Consider the following 18874-nt stretch of genomic DNA (forward strand, 5'->3'; position numbering starts at 1 on the left):
TCCAGGAGTAATTGTAAAAATCTGTACAAGAGAAAATTATTAAAAATAGAACACCATGGTGTAAAATAAGATATGTACCCTTGAACAGCAATGTCACCAAGGAAAACCATTCCAGGCGAAACGACTGGTCGCCATATTGAGAGTTTTTTCCGGAAGGATGTGCCTTGGTTCCACCATATCAATTTAAAATTTGCCACAGCTTCAAATAAGCGACCAGATGCCAATAATTCAGCTCTTTCCAGCCGAGAACCATCATCATTTATTGTCGTTTGGACTCTGGAACTTTTAGAATCTTCAATAAAAGTATCTGAATTACGAAAGAGCACATGACGTAGCTCATAAGCTTTACCGATCAAATTCGTGCTGTTCGGATTTGCAGGTAAAAAGGAACCAAAAGAATTCTCCACTCGCCAAAATGCAATATCTGCATTATTCCTGAAATTTTGATGTAATGCAACAAAGAAAGCATATGAATTAGCAACTGAAATTGTTACAGTTCTATGTCGAAGAACAAAAGAGAAGATATGAGAACAATGAGGCATACGGATTATTTAAATTGAGTGCAATACAGTCCTTGAAGGAGGATGGAGAAACCAAAGAAGCCAAAACACACAAACCAGCGGATAGTGGTGGTTCTGCACTTCCAGATGAAACTACACAACCCACTGCAACATAGCCTCTAGGAGCTACAGGGAACCAAACAGAGAAACCACCATTCTGCCCACCATCTCCATTATTCAATAAATGGCTTGTACCATCATATTGGCCTATATCAGTACAATGAGGACCACTTCTCCATACTAACTTATAGGACAAAGGCCTCTTCACTCTCACAAAGCTGGTGTTCAAAGCAACAACTCCCTTTGAAGGTGGTTGATTCCTATGTATAAAGAAACATTAGATATCAGATTCATAGAACTTAAAATCTAAGATAAAATGAAAGAACAGTGTACAGACCGGGGAGTCAAGCAGTCCCCAAGGACAGCATATCCAGATGGTGCCTGTGGCCTCCAGAAAGTATATGTATGATTGTAACCTGGTAGAAAGAAGTTATGATGAAAACATTGATGTTCACAAACGAAAAAGTTTTGCTTACTTGAAACAAGCATTGCAAAGCAAGAAACAAGGAGAAGTGTCTCTGGCATACCATTTACTGAAGCAACCTTGTCAAATTGAGAACAGATGACCAACACTTTCTTAGATGACATCCTTAAAAATGCTAAAATATCTTCCTCGACGGCTAAGAAAAGTTTCAGGATGCTGAAGGAAAAATTCATAACTATATCAGATACAGCAAAATGTATGTTTGTTTTCCCAGATGCATTTGAAAATTTCAAACAGGTATCAAAAGGCTCCAACACCGTGATTCCATTACTCTCCACTTTAAGACCAAGGACATTTCCACTCATTTCAAAGCTGTCACCCTTTGTTACAAGCCTGCAATCATTGAAGAATGTTCAAGCATGCCTCAACGTTGGAATATTTGTTGCAACTTTTCAGTTTAGCAATTCAAAATTTTAAACAAACTGCAGGCCAGAAAATACATGACAGAGCGCAAGGACCAAACTTAAGAAATTGCATAGGAAGATAATCAAATAGCTACCTTGAATTTAAACTGCAGTCAAACTTTGACAATCTAGAGTGCAACTTCCTAAAGGGCAGACCTGTCATTACCATATCGGTTCAGGCTACAGGCTACATAAGGTCAGACTATTTAATGTGATCACAATAGGATAAACACAAACAAATCTGTAAATAGTTTACCTAATGACTACTAACAAAACCAGATGGTTATGTATGACTTGTCCTAGTTCTAGCTAGAAAAGAGCCAAGATGACAAGACCATGACCAACCAGGTCAAGAGACCATGAGTTGGAAAAGTGCATTTGCAACATCTGGACCTACGAGGTTTTTGAGCAAACCTAAACAATTTATAAAGCTGATGTCTTATAGGAAGATAATGAGAACTACAAGCTAAATTCACAGCAAGATAAATTACCTTAAATGCAAAAACATTGTTTACGGATGAACGACCATGTAAAGAAGGTCGACAATACTATTCAAGCAGACAAACTAAATCCTTAACGTAGAATTATGAAACTAAAACACTTTGGAGTGAATGTAGAGGTTGAAGACTTACACCAAGGCCTGATTTTACCATTGATTTATACTGCAACACCTTTTCGACAAGTTGATTCACAAAAGAAATTCTCGTATGCACATTTACTATGGATGTTCTCAAGGATTGCAATTTTGTGCTGATCGGCTGTGCCGGTTTGGGCCGGTGCAGCACGTACTGGTCTGTACCAGCATACTGACATGGTACACCGGAATGTACCAGCAGTTCCAAAAGAATGCCCAGAAAATCTCCAAAAATACACAAAAATTAGGAATAAAAACCTAAATTAAGAGTCTTTTAATTAGAAATAAATTAGCATTTAATTCTATTTCAATAAAAAAAATCTAAATAAGGAAAGGTTAACAGATTTATCTTTTTCGGACATTGATACGTAGCTTTGCAGTGTGTTCCAAATGATTCTTCGGTTGATATTGAACAAGAGTGAGAATTTGTGAGAGAGAGAGTGATTGAGTGAGAAAAAGTGTTAGAAGATGTGAAATTGAAATAGGGTGAAAGAGGAGGGAGAAATGGGGTTAAATAGGCATTCAAATGTGTATAATGATCAAATTGACCATTGGATCCAATTCAATCTAGGCCCTTGATTGATTTCGATCGAAATTCGACCATTATCGACCAGTATAGGTCGTCTAGTACAATTGTTATACCGCCCGGTATAGGACGGTCCATGTTACAATCAACTGTCAGACCGGTACATACCACGTGTACAATACCATTTCGAGCAATAGGTTAAACCATGGTTGTTCCTTTGAACATGTCATGCTTGTCAAAAATTCTAAGTTAGAGAAACAATAACTTTGCTATGAAGGGTTTGGTTGTATACACTAATCGTCTCCAGAGTCCAAACCACGCATTGTTGGGAGAGTCCCATGCCCTAAGTTGCCTTTTCTTTCACTTGGTTAGTTGGTTTTACGTGAGTAGAAAAAAATTGTCTCATTGATCAATATTACAGCAAGGATTAAAATATCGTACCATACCGAAGATTCGATGTTCTCTCGGTACGGTACGGTACGGTACTGTATACCGAGCAGTATACTGCTATATATATATATATATATATATATATATATATATATATATATATATTTTTTTTTTTTTTTTTTTTTTTTTTTTTTTTTTTTTTTTTTTTTTTTTGATGACGTCGCCTCCCTTCTCCCCCATGCGAGTTGACATCGCCTCTCTTCTCCCCAGGCGGGGCGGCGTCGCCTCAGCGACATCGCCTTTATATATATATATATATATATATATATATATATATATATATAATTTTTTATTTATATATCTATTTATTTATATATTTATATATAAAAAGTTCAAAAAAATTTGTGCGATGTCGCCTCAACAACTTCGCCTTTATATATATATATATATATATATATATATATATATATATATATATATATATATATATTTATTTATTTATAAATAAAAAAAAATGGTCCACGTACCAGTTTACTATCGGATCGGTACGTACCGCCCGTATCAGGCGGTATCATTCAAAATTATATACCTTGTATTACAGTGCAAGGATTTTAATTTCGAATGATACCGCCCGATACAGGCGGTACGTATCGATCCGCCAGCAGATCGATATGCGGACCACCCACTACCGGGTGGTACTGTTGATTGGGGTTGTTTCCGTCGCGTTACCGCCCAAAGTCGGTCAGTAAAGGTCAATTTCGACCGTTGTTGCTCGCTACAGGGCAATATTAGCCGAGGGAGAAGGAAGAAGAGGGGAAAGAAAAAGGAGAACATGGAGATACGACACCGCTCTCCCTTAATAATCCCGATCCATCGCCGCCCTCCCTCGTCGGACGCCGCAGATGAGATTTTGCCTCCTCGTCTGAGGCAACGAGGCCTTGGCGTCGTCGGCGACTTCTCCTTATTCGCACAGGAAGAAGAAATCTCGGCAACATCGCCAAGGCTTCGCGAGGAGAAGAAAACGAGGTTTCTTCTCCCCATGCAGGGAGAAGAAACGAGGCGACGTCGCCTCGACGATGTCACCCTTTTTTATTTTTTAACTTATTATTATTATTATTATTATTATTATTATTATATACCGATCGGTACACCAAAGCATACCGCTCGGTACGCTCATACCGTACCGTACAGAGCTGAGTTCGAAATGTCAGTACGGTACGAAATTACAAATGCAGTTATGGTGGGTTAAAACATATAATGTTAGAAAGACATAGGCACAAGCCATGTCAAACATGTTGATATATACGTAGGCCAACTATTGGTCAGGACCACTAAGCACAAGAGCATCCTAATTGGCATAAAACCAAGGATTGACTTACCGAATCGTACCGCCCGGTACGGGCGGTACGTACCGGTCCGATAGGTGACCGGTACGCGGACCGCCCGCTACCGGGCGGTACACCCAAAAAACCTAATATCGGGCGGTAACGGTCGAAATTTCGACCGTTACCGCCCGGTACCACTCGGTAACGGTCGATTTCGACCGGTACCACTCGGTAACGATCGAAATCGACCGTTACCACACTGTAGCAGTGCTACAGTGCTCCAACGGTCAAATTGACCGTTGGAGCCCTTTCTCCTCCTATTTAAACCAATTTTCTCTCCCCTATTTCATTATACTCTCTTAAACTCTCTCTCAAACTTTTCTTTTCTCTCCTAAACTCTATAAAATAACGATTTGTGAATTCAATTAAGGCTAATTTGGGAAAATTAAGAGGAAGAACTTTCTAATCAAGAGGTATGTATTCGTTTTCTTTAATTAGAGAGTAATTAAGATATTTAAGATTATGGTTAGTGTTTTTCATGCATAGTAAATATTGAATAATATTTATCATAGTAAAATAAGTTTAATTAAATTTTATTAAAATTATTTAATGCTGCGATTAGTTATTTTAATGATGATTAAATCGAAATTTATTTGATTTTATATCAATTTAATGTCTTTAATACCTATTAAGGTATTTGTCATGTTTATAGTGATGAAAGAGAAATAATTAGTGAAAAATTAACTATATTAATCGTATAATTAGTGTAGATAAATGATAATTATCATAATTTGAATCATATTGGATTAAAATTACATATTTAATGTTTCTTTTATGTATTTAACATATATATGATGGTAAAATAAGTTTAATTATAATTTATTAAAGTTATTTAATACTGTAATTAGTCATTTTAACGATGATTTAATCGAAATTTATTTGATTTTATGTGAATCTAATATCTTTAATATCTATTAGGGTGTTTGCCATGTTTATAGTGTTGAATAAGAAGTAATTAGAGAAAAATTAACTATGTTAATCACGTAATTAGTGTATCTAATGATGTTAATACTTATTTTATGCATGTAACATATTTATGATAATAAAATATAATTAGTTATGTTTTAATAAAATTACTTAATGTTGTGATTAGTGATTTATGATCGATATTTGATCAATTTAATATGTTTATACTTTATAGTTTATTTGAATTAAATTTGATAGGATCATGGCACCAAAGGAACAGCCACATGATGATGCATGGGTTCATGCCCGAAAGCTAGATGGAAACCGTCATCATTGGCAATGTATTTATTGTGACTACATTGGCAAAGGTGGAGGAATAACTCGAGTGAAAATGCATTTGGCTGGTAGGTATCCTGATGTTGCAAAATGCAAGAAAGTTCCAACGGAGATCCGTAAATTATTTCAAAGCAAGCTTAAACAAACAAAGGAAGATACATTAAAAAAGAAGGCAAGAGTTGAGGAAGAATATCATAGGGCTACACAGGAACCGGTTTATGATCAGTATGAGGGTTGCGGCGATGAAGTCGACCCGGATCTCACAGCTGGGATTCGTGCATCATTGGAGCATCAGTATACGATCGATGAAGCAATGAGGCATCGACGACCTGACTCACAATTTGAGTATGGCACTGGTAGTGGAATCCAGAGGTCAACCAGCATGAGGCAACCAACTGCTCCTTCTCAACTAGGCCAAACTAGTAGCATGAGATATGGTGGACTCCGTGGTTTTATGAGAGGTCTTAGCAGGAGGTCCGCACCAGATATTGTTGATATTGATCCGCAAGCCTATCCCCCACAAACAGCGAAACAAACACGGATTGACGATGCATACACAAAAGAAAAAAAACGGGATATTGGGAAGGCAATCTCAAAATGGTTTAACTTTCATAGGATTTCAGCCAACACAGCCAAAGGTCCATATTATCAGAGCATGATATCCTCTATTCAAAAGTCTGGCACGGGGATCCAACCTCCAACACCAAAGGAGATTCACGGCGTGTACTTAGATGAGGAGGTGGCAGAAATAAAGGATTGGATCAAATCCTTCAAGAGGCAATGGGAAGAATATGGGGTGACATTGATGTGTGACAGTTGGACAGGACCAACAAGAATGAGTATCATCAACTTTCTTGTTTATTGCAATAGAAGAGTGGTGTTTCATAAGTCCGTTAATGCTTCTGAAAAGATCCAAGATGCAAACTACATTGAGAGCTTGATGGACACTATGGTAGAGGAGATTGGACCACAGTATGTTGTACAAATAATAACCGACAATGGAGCGAATTTCAAAAAGGTCGGTTTGCAATTGATGGAAAAAAGAAAAACTTTGTTTTGGACTCCATGTGCAGCTCATTGCATAGATCTAATGTTGAAGGATATTGGTGAGTTGGATGCGGTCAAAAAATGTGTAGCTCGAGCACAATCAATTACAAAATTTATATATAATCATCATTGGGTCCACGCATTAATGCAAAAGTATGTAAACGGTGAGGTACTTCGATCTGGAATTACTCGGTTTGCTACCAATTTTATTGCATTAAAGTCATTACAGCAAAAAAGGCAAGGCTTGAAGGCAATGGCTAGCTCACAAGAGTGGTCTGAATCTAGATATTCAAAATTGAGTGATGGAAAGAAGATAGAAAAGGCCATTCTTTCCTCTAGATTTTGGGATACTATAGCAGAAATCATAAAAGGTGTGGAACCACTTTATATTGTCCTCCGTAAGGTCGATATGGACAAGCGTCCACAAATGCCGTATCTTAAATATATGTTGATTTCAGCAAGAGAGGAGGTCAGGAAAGCATTCAAAGATGATTTTAAGGCCGACCAATATGTACGAATCATTGATCGTCGGACCGATGTTCATATGGATCAAGATATCCATAATGCAGGTAAATTCATATTCAGAATAATTTAATTTATTATTATTTAGATAATAAAAAATCATACTAACAAAATTATGTTTTGCAGCGTATTATCTAAACCCAGCAATTCAATATCGATATGCTCTCGGAACGCAAAATAATTTCCTAACGACACTACGAAATGTTATATATCGGCTCTTGCCAAACACTACCGAGGCAACCGATGCTCTTATGGAGGGTCGATTATTTCGAGAAACAATTGGTTCATTCTCCGACGTTGTAGCTGTATCGTGCCGTTACACTATGGATCCTGGTGAGGAAAAGTTATGCATATTGATTATCAATTATATTTAATGTTGATTATTTGTTATGCTAATAAAATCTTATTTATATCTTTTTGCAGTCGAGTGGTGGCTACAATTTGGAGGCGATGCACCACATTTAAGGAAGGTTGCCGTTCGTATACTTTCACAGACAACAACATCTAGTGGTTGCGAACGTAATTGGTCAACGTTTGCATTGATTCATACGAAGGTCTGCAACAGACTCTCCTACAGACGGTTAGAGAAACTAGTATATGTCCATTATAACATGCGGCTAAAATTACGATGTGCTGAGTTGGATAAGGAGCCAGAGGAACCAGATATTGATCCCATTGACCTCCAATTCTACAACGAAGATTCAGAGCCAATGTTAGATTGGTTTGAAGCAGCAGAGAACCAAGAGGATCCTCTACTTGATGAGGCGGGAGATCCTCAGCGTCCTTCGCGTTTTATCACCGAGGCAATAGAAGAAGAAGAAGAAGCACAACCCCAACAGGTGGAAAATCCCCCTCGATTACAACATGGTATGAGTCAAACTGCTCGAGGAACTACCGATACCCAACGGTCACACTCATCCGCCCAGCGTGCAAAGGCAAAGGGGAAGGCAGTAGCATCAGTTGCATCGTTGGAAAGAATCGAGTCGGGCGACGAGACACCTTCACAATCACATTCTCTTTTTCGCTCGGTCCAGAGACATGATAGCAACACGGACAGCAGTGCCTCAACAGATGATGGCGGTGATACCGGGCAGTCGTTGGTCTCGTCTGCACAACTTGAGGGTGGTGAATGGACTGAGGAGCAATATTTTACACATGCCACTCAAGATTCAGATCATGGAACTCGACAAGGTACTGGTCAAGTTTATGCGCGGAAGGGAAAGGAGAAGGGGAAGGCAGTGGATGAATATGAACAAATGCGACAGGGCATACATGATATAGACACAGAAAGAGACTCATCGTATTCACAGCAATCGTATTATGGAGAATCATATGGGCAACAACAGTATGGTGATAGTTGGTCATCCTTCTCTGAGCAACAGCATGATACAGAACAACATCAATATATGCCTCAAGAGCTGCCTCGAACAAATATGATTCATGACGATCAATCTACGATCAGCACCACATTGATGAATCAATGGCATACGGTGTATCAATACACTATATCATGGGATCAATTTCATGATTGGGTCCAACAAACGTATCATATTGATATGTATCGGATCGAGGACCCTGATCCACCACCCGTGGAGGCCCGTCGTTCGTTTTGGTGGTAGAATTAACAATCAGGTATATCTAGATATATGATTATTTAATTCATTTGAATTTTAGAGTTTATATTGTAACAAAATAGTCTAACAATTCAACTAATTTTTCTGTAGATATTTCAATCTATAACGAGCTGAAATACGAACCTCGAACAAGACTACCTCAAAGCCCGAAAAAGATATGTGATGCTATTCTTATCTAATTTACATTGATTTTGTCAAACTTATACTATTACTATATTTATTTGTAACTTGAAAATCTTATCCTAACTTTTTTTTTATTTTCAGGTATTTTCGGAGGGTTAAATCGGTGAAATCGGGTGTACCGCTCGGTACACCTCGGTATACCGGTCGGTACACCCGTACCGTACCGTACCGAGCGTGGGTCGAAACGCCGGTACGGTACGGTACGGCGAACCTTGCATAAAACAATTGTATTATGCAAGAAAGCAGTGATTTAAATAGGCGCTCGGGTGAGACGAGGCCCGAGTGCCTCATTTGTGGATCGGGTGGCATGCTTCAATGAAGCGTCTCGCTCGAGCGCCTCATGTGTGGATCAGGTGGCATGCTTCAATGAGGCACCGTATTGTCATGGATAAAGTTCTAAACAGGATGTTTGATGTAGTACTTATGTATGTCCGTGTCTTTCTGTTTGTTCATGCTTTACATAACATGTAGAGGAACGGTTGAAGGCATAATAGCCCCATTTTAGTTGGGTTTGGTGGCCTTCTTAGGCTTGTAAATAAAGGTCATGTCATGTAGACACTTGTGAGAGATATTCGGTCTATAGTGGACCATTTTGACCCTTTGTTGTGTAACCGTTCAGAGGTTGTAAAGTCTGTTTGTAATTTGCATTATCTATTAAGTGTTTCCTGGAATGTTTGCTTGTGGATCCCGAGTGAGGTGCTTTCTCTAACCCGTTTTCTCTTTTGTAGGTCTTAAGGGACCATGGGAGGTTTCGGGGAAGCTGACCTTTGCGGACGGACACACAAGGGTGCCACACGACTTAGGCAAAACCAGCTAAGTCCGTAACCGATGGTATCAGAGCGGGACAAGCACTCATAGAAACACTTGGCAAGCAAACGTGGGAGACCTAGCGGGGCTGCGTTGAGGGCAGTCAACACACGCATGACCGTTTGGGGGAAAACAGGCATGGAGATGTAGGGAAAAGGAGTCGCTCGGAGGAGCGGGCATTTGAGATTGACATTCAGAGGAATGACCAACCCTTCGCGCAAGAGGCACCACGAGAACAAGCAAGCTGGGAAGAATGCGGAGCGTACCAAGGTTGGGATGGCTGAGTTTGAGCTACGGCTCAATGTTGACAACTATACTTCGATGGTGCTCAAAGCAAGCGAGGCGCTTGGTAAAGAATGAGACCATGCAAGGTGGAATGAGTTGCTCAGCGACCGAAAGAGTTGTGCAAAGCTCACAGAGGTGCGGGGAATTACTAACTCGAAGAATTCAGTACTCGTGCATTGGCTTGTATGCGGACAATGGAATGTTCGCGGCTATCCCAAGGCGACCGAAACTCGGCGCCATGGAGCATTGAAACTTTCTCTTCATGTGAAGGATACGTCCGTAGTAGGCTGAAGTGTGCAGCGAGTTCAGCATGTTGCTAGGCCTTAAGTGGTGCAGCGGGGGCTGTATTGACGTAGAGTCGTTATCTAGCAAGTGCATTTGCAAGAGGCAGAACAATGCACAGTTTGTTCAGCAAATCGGAGTAGTCCGAAGGGGATGATGGTCTCCAAAACTTTTAGAGAGAAAGAAGCGAAAAGAGATGTTGTTCCAAAGGGATAGTTATCCAGGAGGGATAGATCCCGGTTTCTACAGAGAGAGAATCATGTGCAACAGACCGCACATGTTGAGGAGGAGTACCTCAACAAACAACAACTCCATGAAGCTCAATGGACCGAGCGAGCGACGAGGAGTCGTCGCATGATCTCGCTTGAGAGAATGCATTGGTGGATGCATTGCGAGATCAAGTGGGGGAGCAACCCAAAGCAACACAAATGAAGGCGCACTTGGAGTTGATATGGAGATCAGACTCAAGGGAGGGCTGACCCGTGGACTGGTGGGCGCGAGGGCCACCATCAACTAAATGCAAAAACGAGAAGCGGAGCAACTTGGGTGTAACTTGGCGAAGTACCCAAGCCGCATGAAGGGAGCCGACATAGAAGATGGAACATAGAGTGGAGGCACAGAGCTTTCCTTGGACAGAGGTCAAGGACATGAACTCTTGCAGAGGCGAGTAGGATCATGTTGTTCCATGGGTCCATCATTCTGATGGAGCAGACTCATCTTGCATGGTGTCAAAGACAAAGGGAGCTTATGGGCACATGCACCTTATCTCAAAGATGCATTTGATGGAGGAACTAAGGCGACTCAACTTGCGAAGGCGAAGTTGGGTTCAAAGGGCCTTGGAACGGGGCAAGAGGACTCGGAGGCGGGTACTCTTGAAGAATATGTCACGGTGTTGCCATAAAGGAAGTGGTGCGCAGCGGATATTGTGCTGGTAGGGGCAGAGGCCCAGGATCCAGACAATGGTGCACCACTTTCAACGAAGTCGATGGACTTCGGGAGCTACTAGGCGACGGACTATCCTAGAGCAGTGCTTCATCTAGATGTGACCCAAGAGCGGGTGGATGAAGGTCGATTGCCAAAGGAGCGAACAAAATCGAAGGTGAAAGAGACCCTGCGATGTATTGGCAAAGGCCACACATAGAGGGATCACAATTCGAGTCCATCCCACAAAGATCAGAATGCAATAGAGATGTCACCAGGAGGCGACATGGTGCAGCGGATCGTGATGGAACAGTTCGTGGCAATGCGATACACACGATATAGTCCCGTAATACGGAGGTATGATCGGGAGCTACTGGAAGCTCCACTTCGGTGAACAACATGACGGCAAGAAGGGCTATGGATTCAAGGAGTGAAGGCCATGGTACCGCAGAGACAGGTCTTCCGTGCGTGCATCGAATTTTGCATCGGATGAAAGCCTTGGTCATCAGCATATGGGGGCTATGTTCCATCAAGAGAAAAGTTCGAATGCAAGTACCAGCGAGTCCCATGGGAGGGACTCGATCATGCAGAGGTATGATCGAAGCAGTTGGAGAGTTGGACTGCTCCATAGCTCATATTCACTTAAGGGAGCCCGGCAAGTCAAAGGATAAGGTCGAGTAAGCAAACGTTACTACCAAGGAAGCTAAGGAGAACATAATCGGTGCAAACCCTACAACGTGATGGCAGAGGCCATGCATGAGAGTTGCAGTCTGTCTTTCCATCAACCAAAGGAAGCTGCTTGGAGAACACAGAGGTGTTGAAGCAGGGGGTCGAAAGGGGCGAGGAAGCGACGACGAGTCCAGAGGAACTTAGAAACCCAAAATCAAGTATAAGTTAGAATGGAGGTGAACTCGGAGGAGTGCCACAGAGACATCTCTACTGATCGTGAAGAAAAGGGATGCAGATGCGAGATGACGGATAGTAGGACCATGGGCATGGTAGTGCTATGGTACCGCAGAGGTGGGACTTCCGTGAAAGTCATTGATCTCTTGCTCTCATGGAGGGAGAGCGCTTGGTCATGAAAGGGACTGAGGAGGTGGAGCATGCAGAGACAAACTCTAAATACCGAGACAAGGCTGAAGGGCAGAGGCCAAGGAACTTCGTAAGACCGGTATCAACGAGCTTCCCATCAAGATAGTCGAAAGTGAAGGACTTCGGGTCATACAAGAGTACACGACCAAGGAACGAAGCAGGCAGTACGCGGTGCTATACCTTTGCTACGCAGTGGAGTGGGCGGCAGGGTTGATGGAGAAGACGGTACAATCCCAGAGGCAACTAAATATATTAGAGAATTACTCCAAGTTAGGGTGAAAACTTCCTGCATTCCAAAAGTTCGATGGCACATGTATAGAACTTAAAACCATTCCATACATGTTTTCTTCATATACAATTTACAATAAATGATTAAAACATGTACGAATTCATTACTCAGTGAAATTTTAAACCAATTTTTTGTTTATTTACAAATTGTTAACCTTAAATTTAGTGTGAAACACACTAAAGAACTATTTTTATTGGGTTTGGCCATTCTGTATCAATTGGTACAGGGGTGTACCGACACAACAATATGCCCCATAAGTGTCATGTGAAGGTAGTAACATCAAGACTAGTAGGAAAGAATCATAGGACAGTTACCAGGGAGAATACATTGCAAAATTCCATAGTCACAATAGCATAATTACACTTTCACATTTTCTGCACTTAGTAGATCCTATATAAAGGCTAAACTATGAATTTCTTTTGTTTTGTAGTAATAATTGTCCCATTAGGTTAAAAAAAGTACACATTTAGCACTTGCTGAAGAAGTCTCATTATTTGATCTGGATATCTAGCAACACAGTAAAGGCGACAATGGGTAACATCTGTTAAAGTTTAATCGAGAACTATATTCAACAATAGATATATCATATATATACATCTGAATGGCATACCTGCAAAGTATATCCAAATTGGCATGAATAACTTTCTTTGACAGGATCAATGATTCACCAACATCTTTTGAGGTGCTATAGAATGTGAGTTCTGGCCCAATAGCCTAGGGGAAAAAATATTTTTCATTACAAGGGATCAGGATATGTCCAAAAAAAGCATATAGGGATATTTTGCATCTGAAATTCATATCCAAGCACCAGAATGTTTCAATTTCTCGGTGTCATCAACAAATCCAATGACAAATTTAGCAAACAGAGTATTCACCTATGTACTTTTAGTTCTTGGACAATCAAAGATCTGTTGCAGAAAAAAACACTTTAAAATATGAAATCAATTAAGAAATATTCTACATTCACATAAATGAATCTGTTTCAATGAAAATCAAGATTTCAATCTCCGGATCAGGTAGAAAATATACACAGTATTACATTCAAGGAAAACTATATTGACTTCAGCATTCTGCAGCTGCTTGGCAGTTGAAGAGCAACTATTAAAGTAGTTAAATTTGAATAACTGAAGTTTGTGTTGCAAGCAGTTGTACTTCTTTTAACACAACTTTCACCGAGAAGCCAAACATAATAGGAAGAAGAGGCAAGTTATGGAAAATGATAAAGAATGGCCATGTACAAAGAAACTCAAATGAATTACAGACGTAATTCTTACAAATAAAAAAATCCATACATAGAAATAATTGTATGTTAAGATTGAATATTCTTAATATCAAGGGGAGATATATGCGAAGGTGTTTACCTGGAGGTCAATGATGATTTCTGTTGACCCACTGGCAACAGGTTTAAGAACTTCACTGACCACCGTTTCCTCGTGAGAATCTATAGAATCACCTTCATTCCATCTTTCAAGGAAGACACTGTCATCTGCCGAAGCTGAATAGCTGCTATTGGCTCCAAGGCATATAGAAGAATCCAAATACTCACCATTCTATTGCAAAACAAATCAATTAGATCCATACCTAGACAAAAGAGAAATATATAAAATAGGAAACCTCTAAATGGCGGATGAGAGTACCATTATAGTGACATTTTTGAATTGTAGTCTCTTGCCACATCCCACAAAAATGATAACTTCAGGGCTAGGGTATGAGAGAACTTTCCCTGCTCTATCATTTAAAAATAAGTTGCCACCTTTTCCATCATATATGAAATGGTCAAACCTTTCATCATCAACAATCAAGGGTTTCTGAGGTGACAGGGAATATGAATGTAATGGTTGAGTATAAATCGGATGATCAAGAATAATAGTTCCTGCCATATTTAAAGGACCTGCATCTTCCTCATTTGACAGCATGTTGCGAACTGAAGGAGCAAAGAACTCAGTAACAGCTAGTAAGAAGTCAAGAGCGACAAGAAGCTTTGGTCTCTGGATATAGAAAGATACACTTGTTGAGGACTTCATTAAGGTGGCATCAAAAATAAGCATAGAAGGCACTGGTTCTAAATCATCTCTCTCTTTTACTTTTTCTCCTCCATTATCAACCAATGACCGAATATCATCATCATCACCATTGTCAAAAGATGTGTATTCAATTGTCCGAGACTTTCCTATGGCAAGCCTGAATTCTTCCTTGACTCCCTCACGCTCATCAGTGACAGAGAACCCTTTAAGGGTTGCAAAAATAAAACTCTCCTCTGATGCATTAGATTTGTACAGAAGCCAAGCTCCACTTGCCTGCAATGGTCAGATTATTCTGATAATCAAAAGGCAGTAGCTAAAAGAATCTGACACTCCTAAATTATATAGCTACAGATACAGCTTGCACATGACTACAGTATAAGCCAGTGTTCTTTCAAATGCCATGTGAAGCCAATTAGCTCCCATTAACAGAGTGAAAAGAACCCCAAATTTGATTCAAAAATAATGCCCAAAGTAAAGAGAAAATTATCCAAAAATGGCACAACCAAATAAAACACCTTGGTGCTACAAGTAAACATATCCGAGAGCCTACAGGTAGATAAATTGACTATAAAATCCAATCTTAGACACACAAAAGAAATCCACAAGCATAAGGAGAAAAAGGTACTTTCAAGCATTTAGAATAAAGCTTTTTGCCCTCTGCAAACTGCAAAGACTTACTTTACATGGTAAAAGAAATATATTTACAGTGAAGAAGGGCAACATTATAAGTAGTGTAATTGTTGTGTATACTATAGGTCAATTACCACTATGGACATGAATCTGTTTGCGAAACTGACCCATTTCAAGTGTTCCGGTTCAGTCCGAATTAAAAAAAAACCCATAACCCTAATCGTGAGTCATAGGCATGGTTACAGGCTTAACTAGTTTTGTCTAAGCCATATGGCACCCTTGTGTGTTCATCTACAAAGGGTCAACCTCTTCATAACCTCGTAAGGTCCTTAAGGACCTACAAAAGAGAAATCAGGATAGTAGAAGTGTGCACTCATGATCCAACAATTAGAAATTTTAGCAAACACTTGGGAATACAAATACAAAGATGGATTTTGCAAACTCTAAACGATTGTGCAAGTAAGGGTGCAACGCAATCCACAAAGTGAAAGAGTCTCCACGAACAAGTGTGCATGCAGCATCACTACAGAACAATGTGACAAATCAACCCAAGACATTACCCTGAAGACATATCCAACCACGTGCCACCCATGCAACTCCAAGGTATGGAGATGATTGGCATTTTTGGTTGCTTTCCACTTATGAAAAACACTACAGGTTGGAAGCTCTATTTTTGACAGTTTTCCCTTTGTACAATGATCGCACATAAGCTACGCTTACAAGCCAAAAAGGCCATAAAACCCAACTAAAATAGGACTGCCAAGCCTACTACAAGCCCCTTACATGCTACCCAAGGCATGAACATACCGGAAAGCATGAACATTGCATCAGACATCTTCCCTACAAACTATACGTGACAATGTGCCAGCCTATCCACGAGCAAGGAACTCGCTGCCATCATCCGCTGTCACCTACCTCCCCGCGGTGCACTGCAAACTACCGAATTGATATGTTACTCACCTCCTCTTCCTCCCCTTCTTCCTATTCTTTCTCTTTGTCCAATCCAAACTCTTCCTCTTCGAGTCTTTGATACATACCGGTATATCATGTGTTAGTACATCAATATTGGTCGCTACGTACTAGTTCAACCATGGATCGTATAGTACCCCAATATGAGATTGCAATATTTGCTATAGATTATACTTTAGTGGTTTAAAACTTTTAAAGTGGTATGCAATTAGAAAATAATATGTGCAAAAGAGATGCATGATAGAAAATTGAGCTAGATAAGTATGGTGACTAGAAAGAGATAAGAAATGTATTCAGTCATGAATAATTAGGTATAGCTCCAATAGAACATAAAATGAGGAAAACCATGTAAGATGGTTGGGAGTTGCTTAAAGAAAATCTATACATGCCCCAAGTGTGTCTACTCCGAGAACTATAAAAAATCTAAGAAAATTTTACTATATACATTTAGAGAACAGATATGACAAATAATAATTTATCTCAGGATTGCACTAAACAAAGCCTGCTAGCGAAAAAGATCCATGTAGCTGTCTCCAATGAGATAAGACAGTATCACAGTACTGCATGTTGTCATTGATATTGCCTAGCATGCCATATGAACTCCCCTCCACTTCCCAAAAACATAGAAGAGAAAAAAAGAAACAGCTCAAAACCAAAATGTTAATCTTCTGCAATCATCACAAGCCTTCAAAACCAAGATCTTTGAAGGCTTGGAAAGCTCTATGCACAGCTTCTAAATCAAAATCATTTTTCGAAGGTGGATGTGTCATACAACATCCAACAATAGATAGTAACGAAAACCAAGGTTTGCAATACTGCTTGATTTACCAACCTAATAGCCTACCAGTACACAGACCAGGGTAAATCGGGTGGTACACTAGGTATAATGGTTGAACCATTTGGTCTAGTGCCTTTAAGGGTTAGGGTTTGCTAGCCCTAACCCTAATGGTTGAAACATATTTCAAGCTTAGGGTTCGCATTTGCTAGCCCTCTTCCCCAACACAAGCCTCAACCATTGCTGCAATTGGTCACTGCCCGCTACTTATCACCGGCAGTCAATTTTGAGTACATTATCTCCCCTTCTTCCTCCATTTTCTCATCTTCCTTCCTCTTCCTCTTCCTCTACCTCCTTACTCTTCCTCCTTCCTCTTCCTCCATTCTTTCCTTCCTCTTCCACCACCACCTCCTTTCTTCCTTCCTCTTTGTCCTCTCCCCATCTTCCTCCACTGCTTCCTCTTCTTCCTTCCTCCCCATCCTTCAAAGCCATCTGTTTCATATCGCCAAATTCCCCTCCAAAGAGAGATGAATTGCTCCCCAATTTCCTCATAAATCTTATATGGATTGTATTCCAAAGAGAAGAAATCAACAAATGTCACACCTAATAGCCATGGGCTAAAAATTAACAAATGATGGCAGATATAAGCTAAAAATTGGACTAGCCATGTGCTAATAGGGATCGACACAACACAGTAGTATATGCCAATCCATGTCATTTTACACTATATATATATATATATACTTCAAAGACATGATCCCTATGTCACACACTTATTAGCATGAAACATCATTCCGACCAGACCGATACAAAGTGTGCGGTATGTCCCAGTCCAAGCGTGTACCAGTACACACACCAATACAACATGGATCGTCATTTCAATCTGACTTATTAAAAAAACTGCTTACTAAATGGTTCGCCCTCATCATCCACGATCACCTCCTGTCGATTGTTGCAGTCCGCCATCTACCATCAATTGTAGATACACTTCCTCCTCTTGTCTTCCTTATTGCCTCCTCTTCATCCTTCCTCTTCCTTCTTTCTCTTCCTCCATTTTCCTTATCTTCCTCCCCCACTTCCACTTTCTTGCTCTTCATTCCTCCACTTCCCTCCTTCCTCCTCTTCTTCCACCACCAGTTGTTTCTTCCTCTTCTCCTTCCTCTTTGAGTCAATACATGGCTACCGACTGATACATACCAGTTCAGCCAGGGAGTGATATGGGAGGTCGATACAAGACAATAGGCCTTGCTTATTAGTATTAATAAAAAGTTCTAAAATCTTAATCAATAATGATATTATCAGAATCCCATCGAGCCAGTGCATATCAGTTGGACATCCCAAGACATACAGAAAAGTTTGTTCAAAGTTGAGGTTGTTAGATACACTGTGGAGACAGCAGCATGCTGGTACCTTGCTGCATAAGTACATTCTGTTTCACCAATATAACTAGAAAATTTGGACCATGGCTGATAGTTCAGCCAGGGAGTGATATGGGAGGTCGATACAAGACAATAGGCCTTGCTTATTAGTATTAATAAAAAGTTCTAAAATCTTAATCAATAATGATATCAGAATCCCATCGAGCCAGTGCATATCAGTTGTACATCCCAAGACATATAGAAAAGTTTGTTCAAAGTTGAGGTTGTTAGATATACTATGGAGACAGCATGCTAGTACCTTGCTGCATAAGTACATTCTGTTTCACCAATATAACTAGAAAATTTGGACC

General features: G+C 40.1%; 1 protein-coding gene and 1 long non-coding RNA gene across 5 annotated transcripts in view; one reads left to right on the forward strand and one right to left on the reverse strand.

The window, feature by feature from the left end:
* Window positions 1-18874, reverse strand: part of LOC103994598 (uncharacterized) — a 103749-nt gene that overhangs the window by 26404 nt on the left and 58471 nt on the right. For all 4 annotated transcript variants that reach the window (XM_065121098.1, XM_009414979.3, XM_065121099.1 and 1 more), the window contains 7 exons: window positions 14385-15044; window positions 14109-14297; window positions 13358-13461; window positions 1148-1437; window positions 958-1036; window positions 545-880; window positions 79-435 (listed from right to left, as the gene is read on the reverse strand). In XM_065121098.1, coding sequence (XP_064977170.1) covers window positions 79-435; window positions 545-880; window positions 958-1036; window positions 1148-1437; window positions 13358-13461; window positions 14109-14297; window positions 14385-15044 — 2015 coding nt within the window. The remainder of the gene's footprint in view (window positions 1-78; window positions 436-544; window positions 881-957; window positions 1037-1147; window positions 1438-13357; window positions 13462-14108; window positions 14298-14384; window positions 15045-18874) is intronic.
* Window positions 6905-7811, forward strand: LOC135619528 (uncharacterized). The gene is made up of 3 exons (XR_010489409.1): window positions 6905-7301; window positions 7381-7587; window positions 7678-7811. It is a non-coding gene; the product is annotated as an uncharacterized LOC135619528 (long non-coding RNA).

Source organism: Musa acuminata, chromosome BXJ2-8, assembly GCF_036884655.1.
Source record: "Musa acuminata AAA Group cultivar baxijiao chromosome BXJ2-8, Cavendish_Baxijiao_AAA, whole genome shotgun sequence".
Lineage (NCBI taxonomy): Eukaryota > Viridiplantae > Streptophyta > Magnoliopsida > Zingiberales > Musaceae > Musa > Musa acuminata.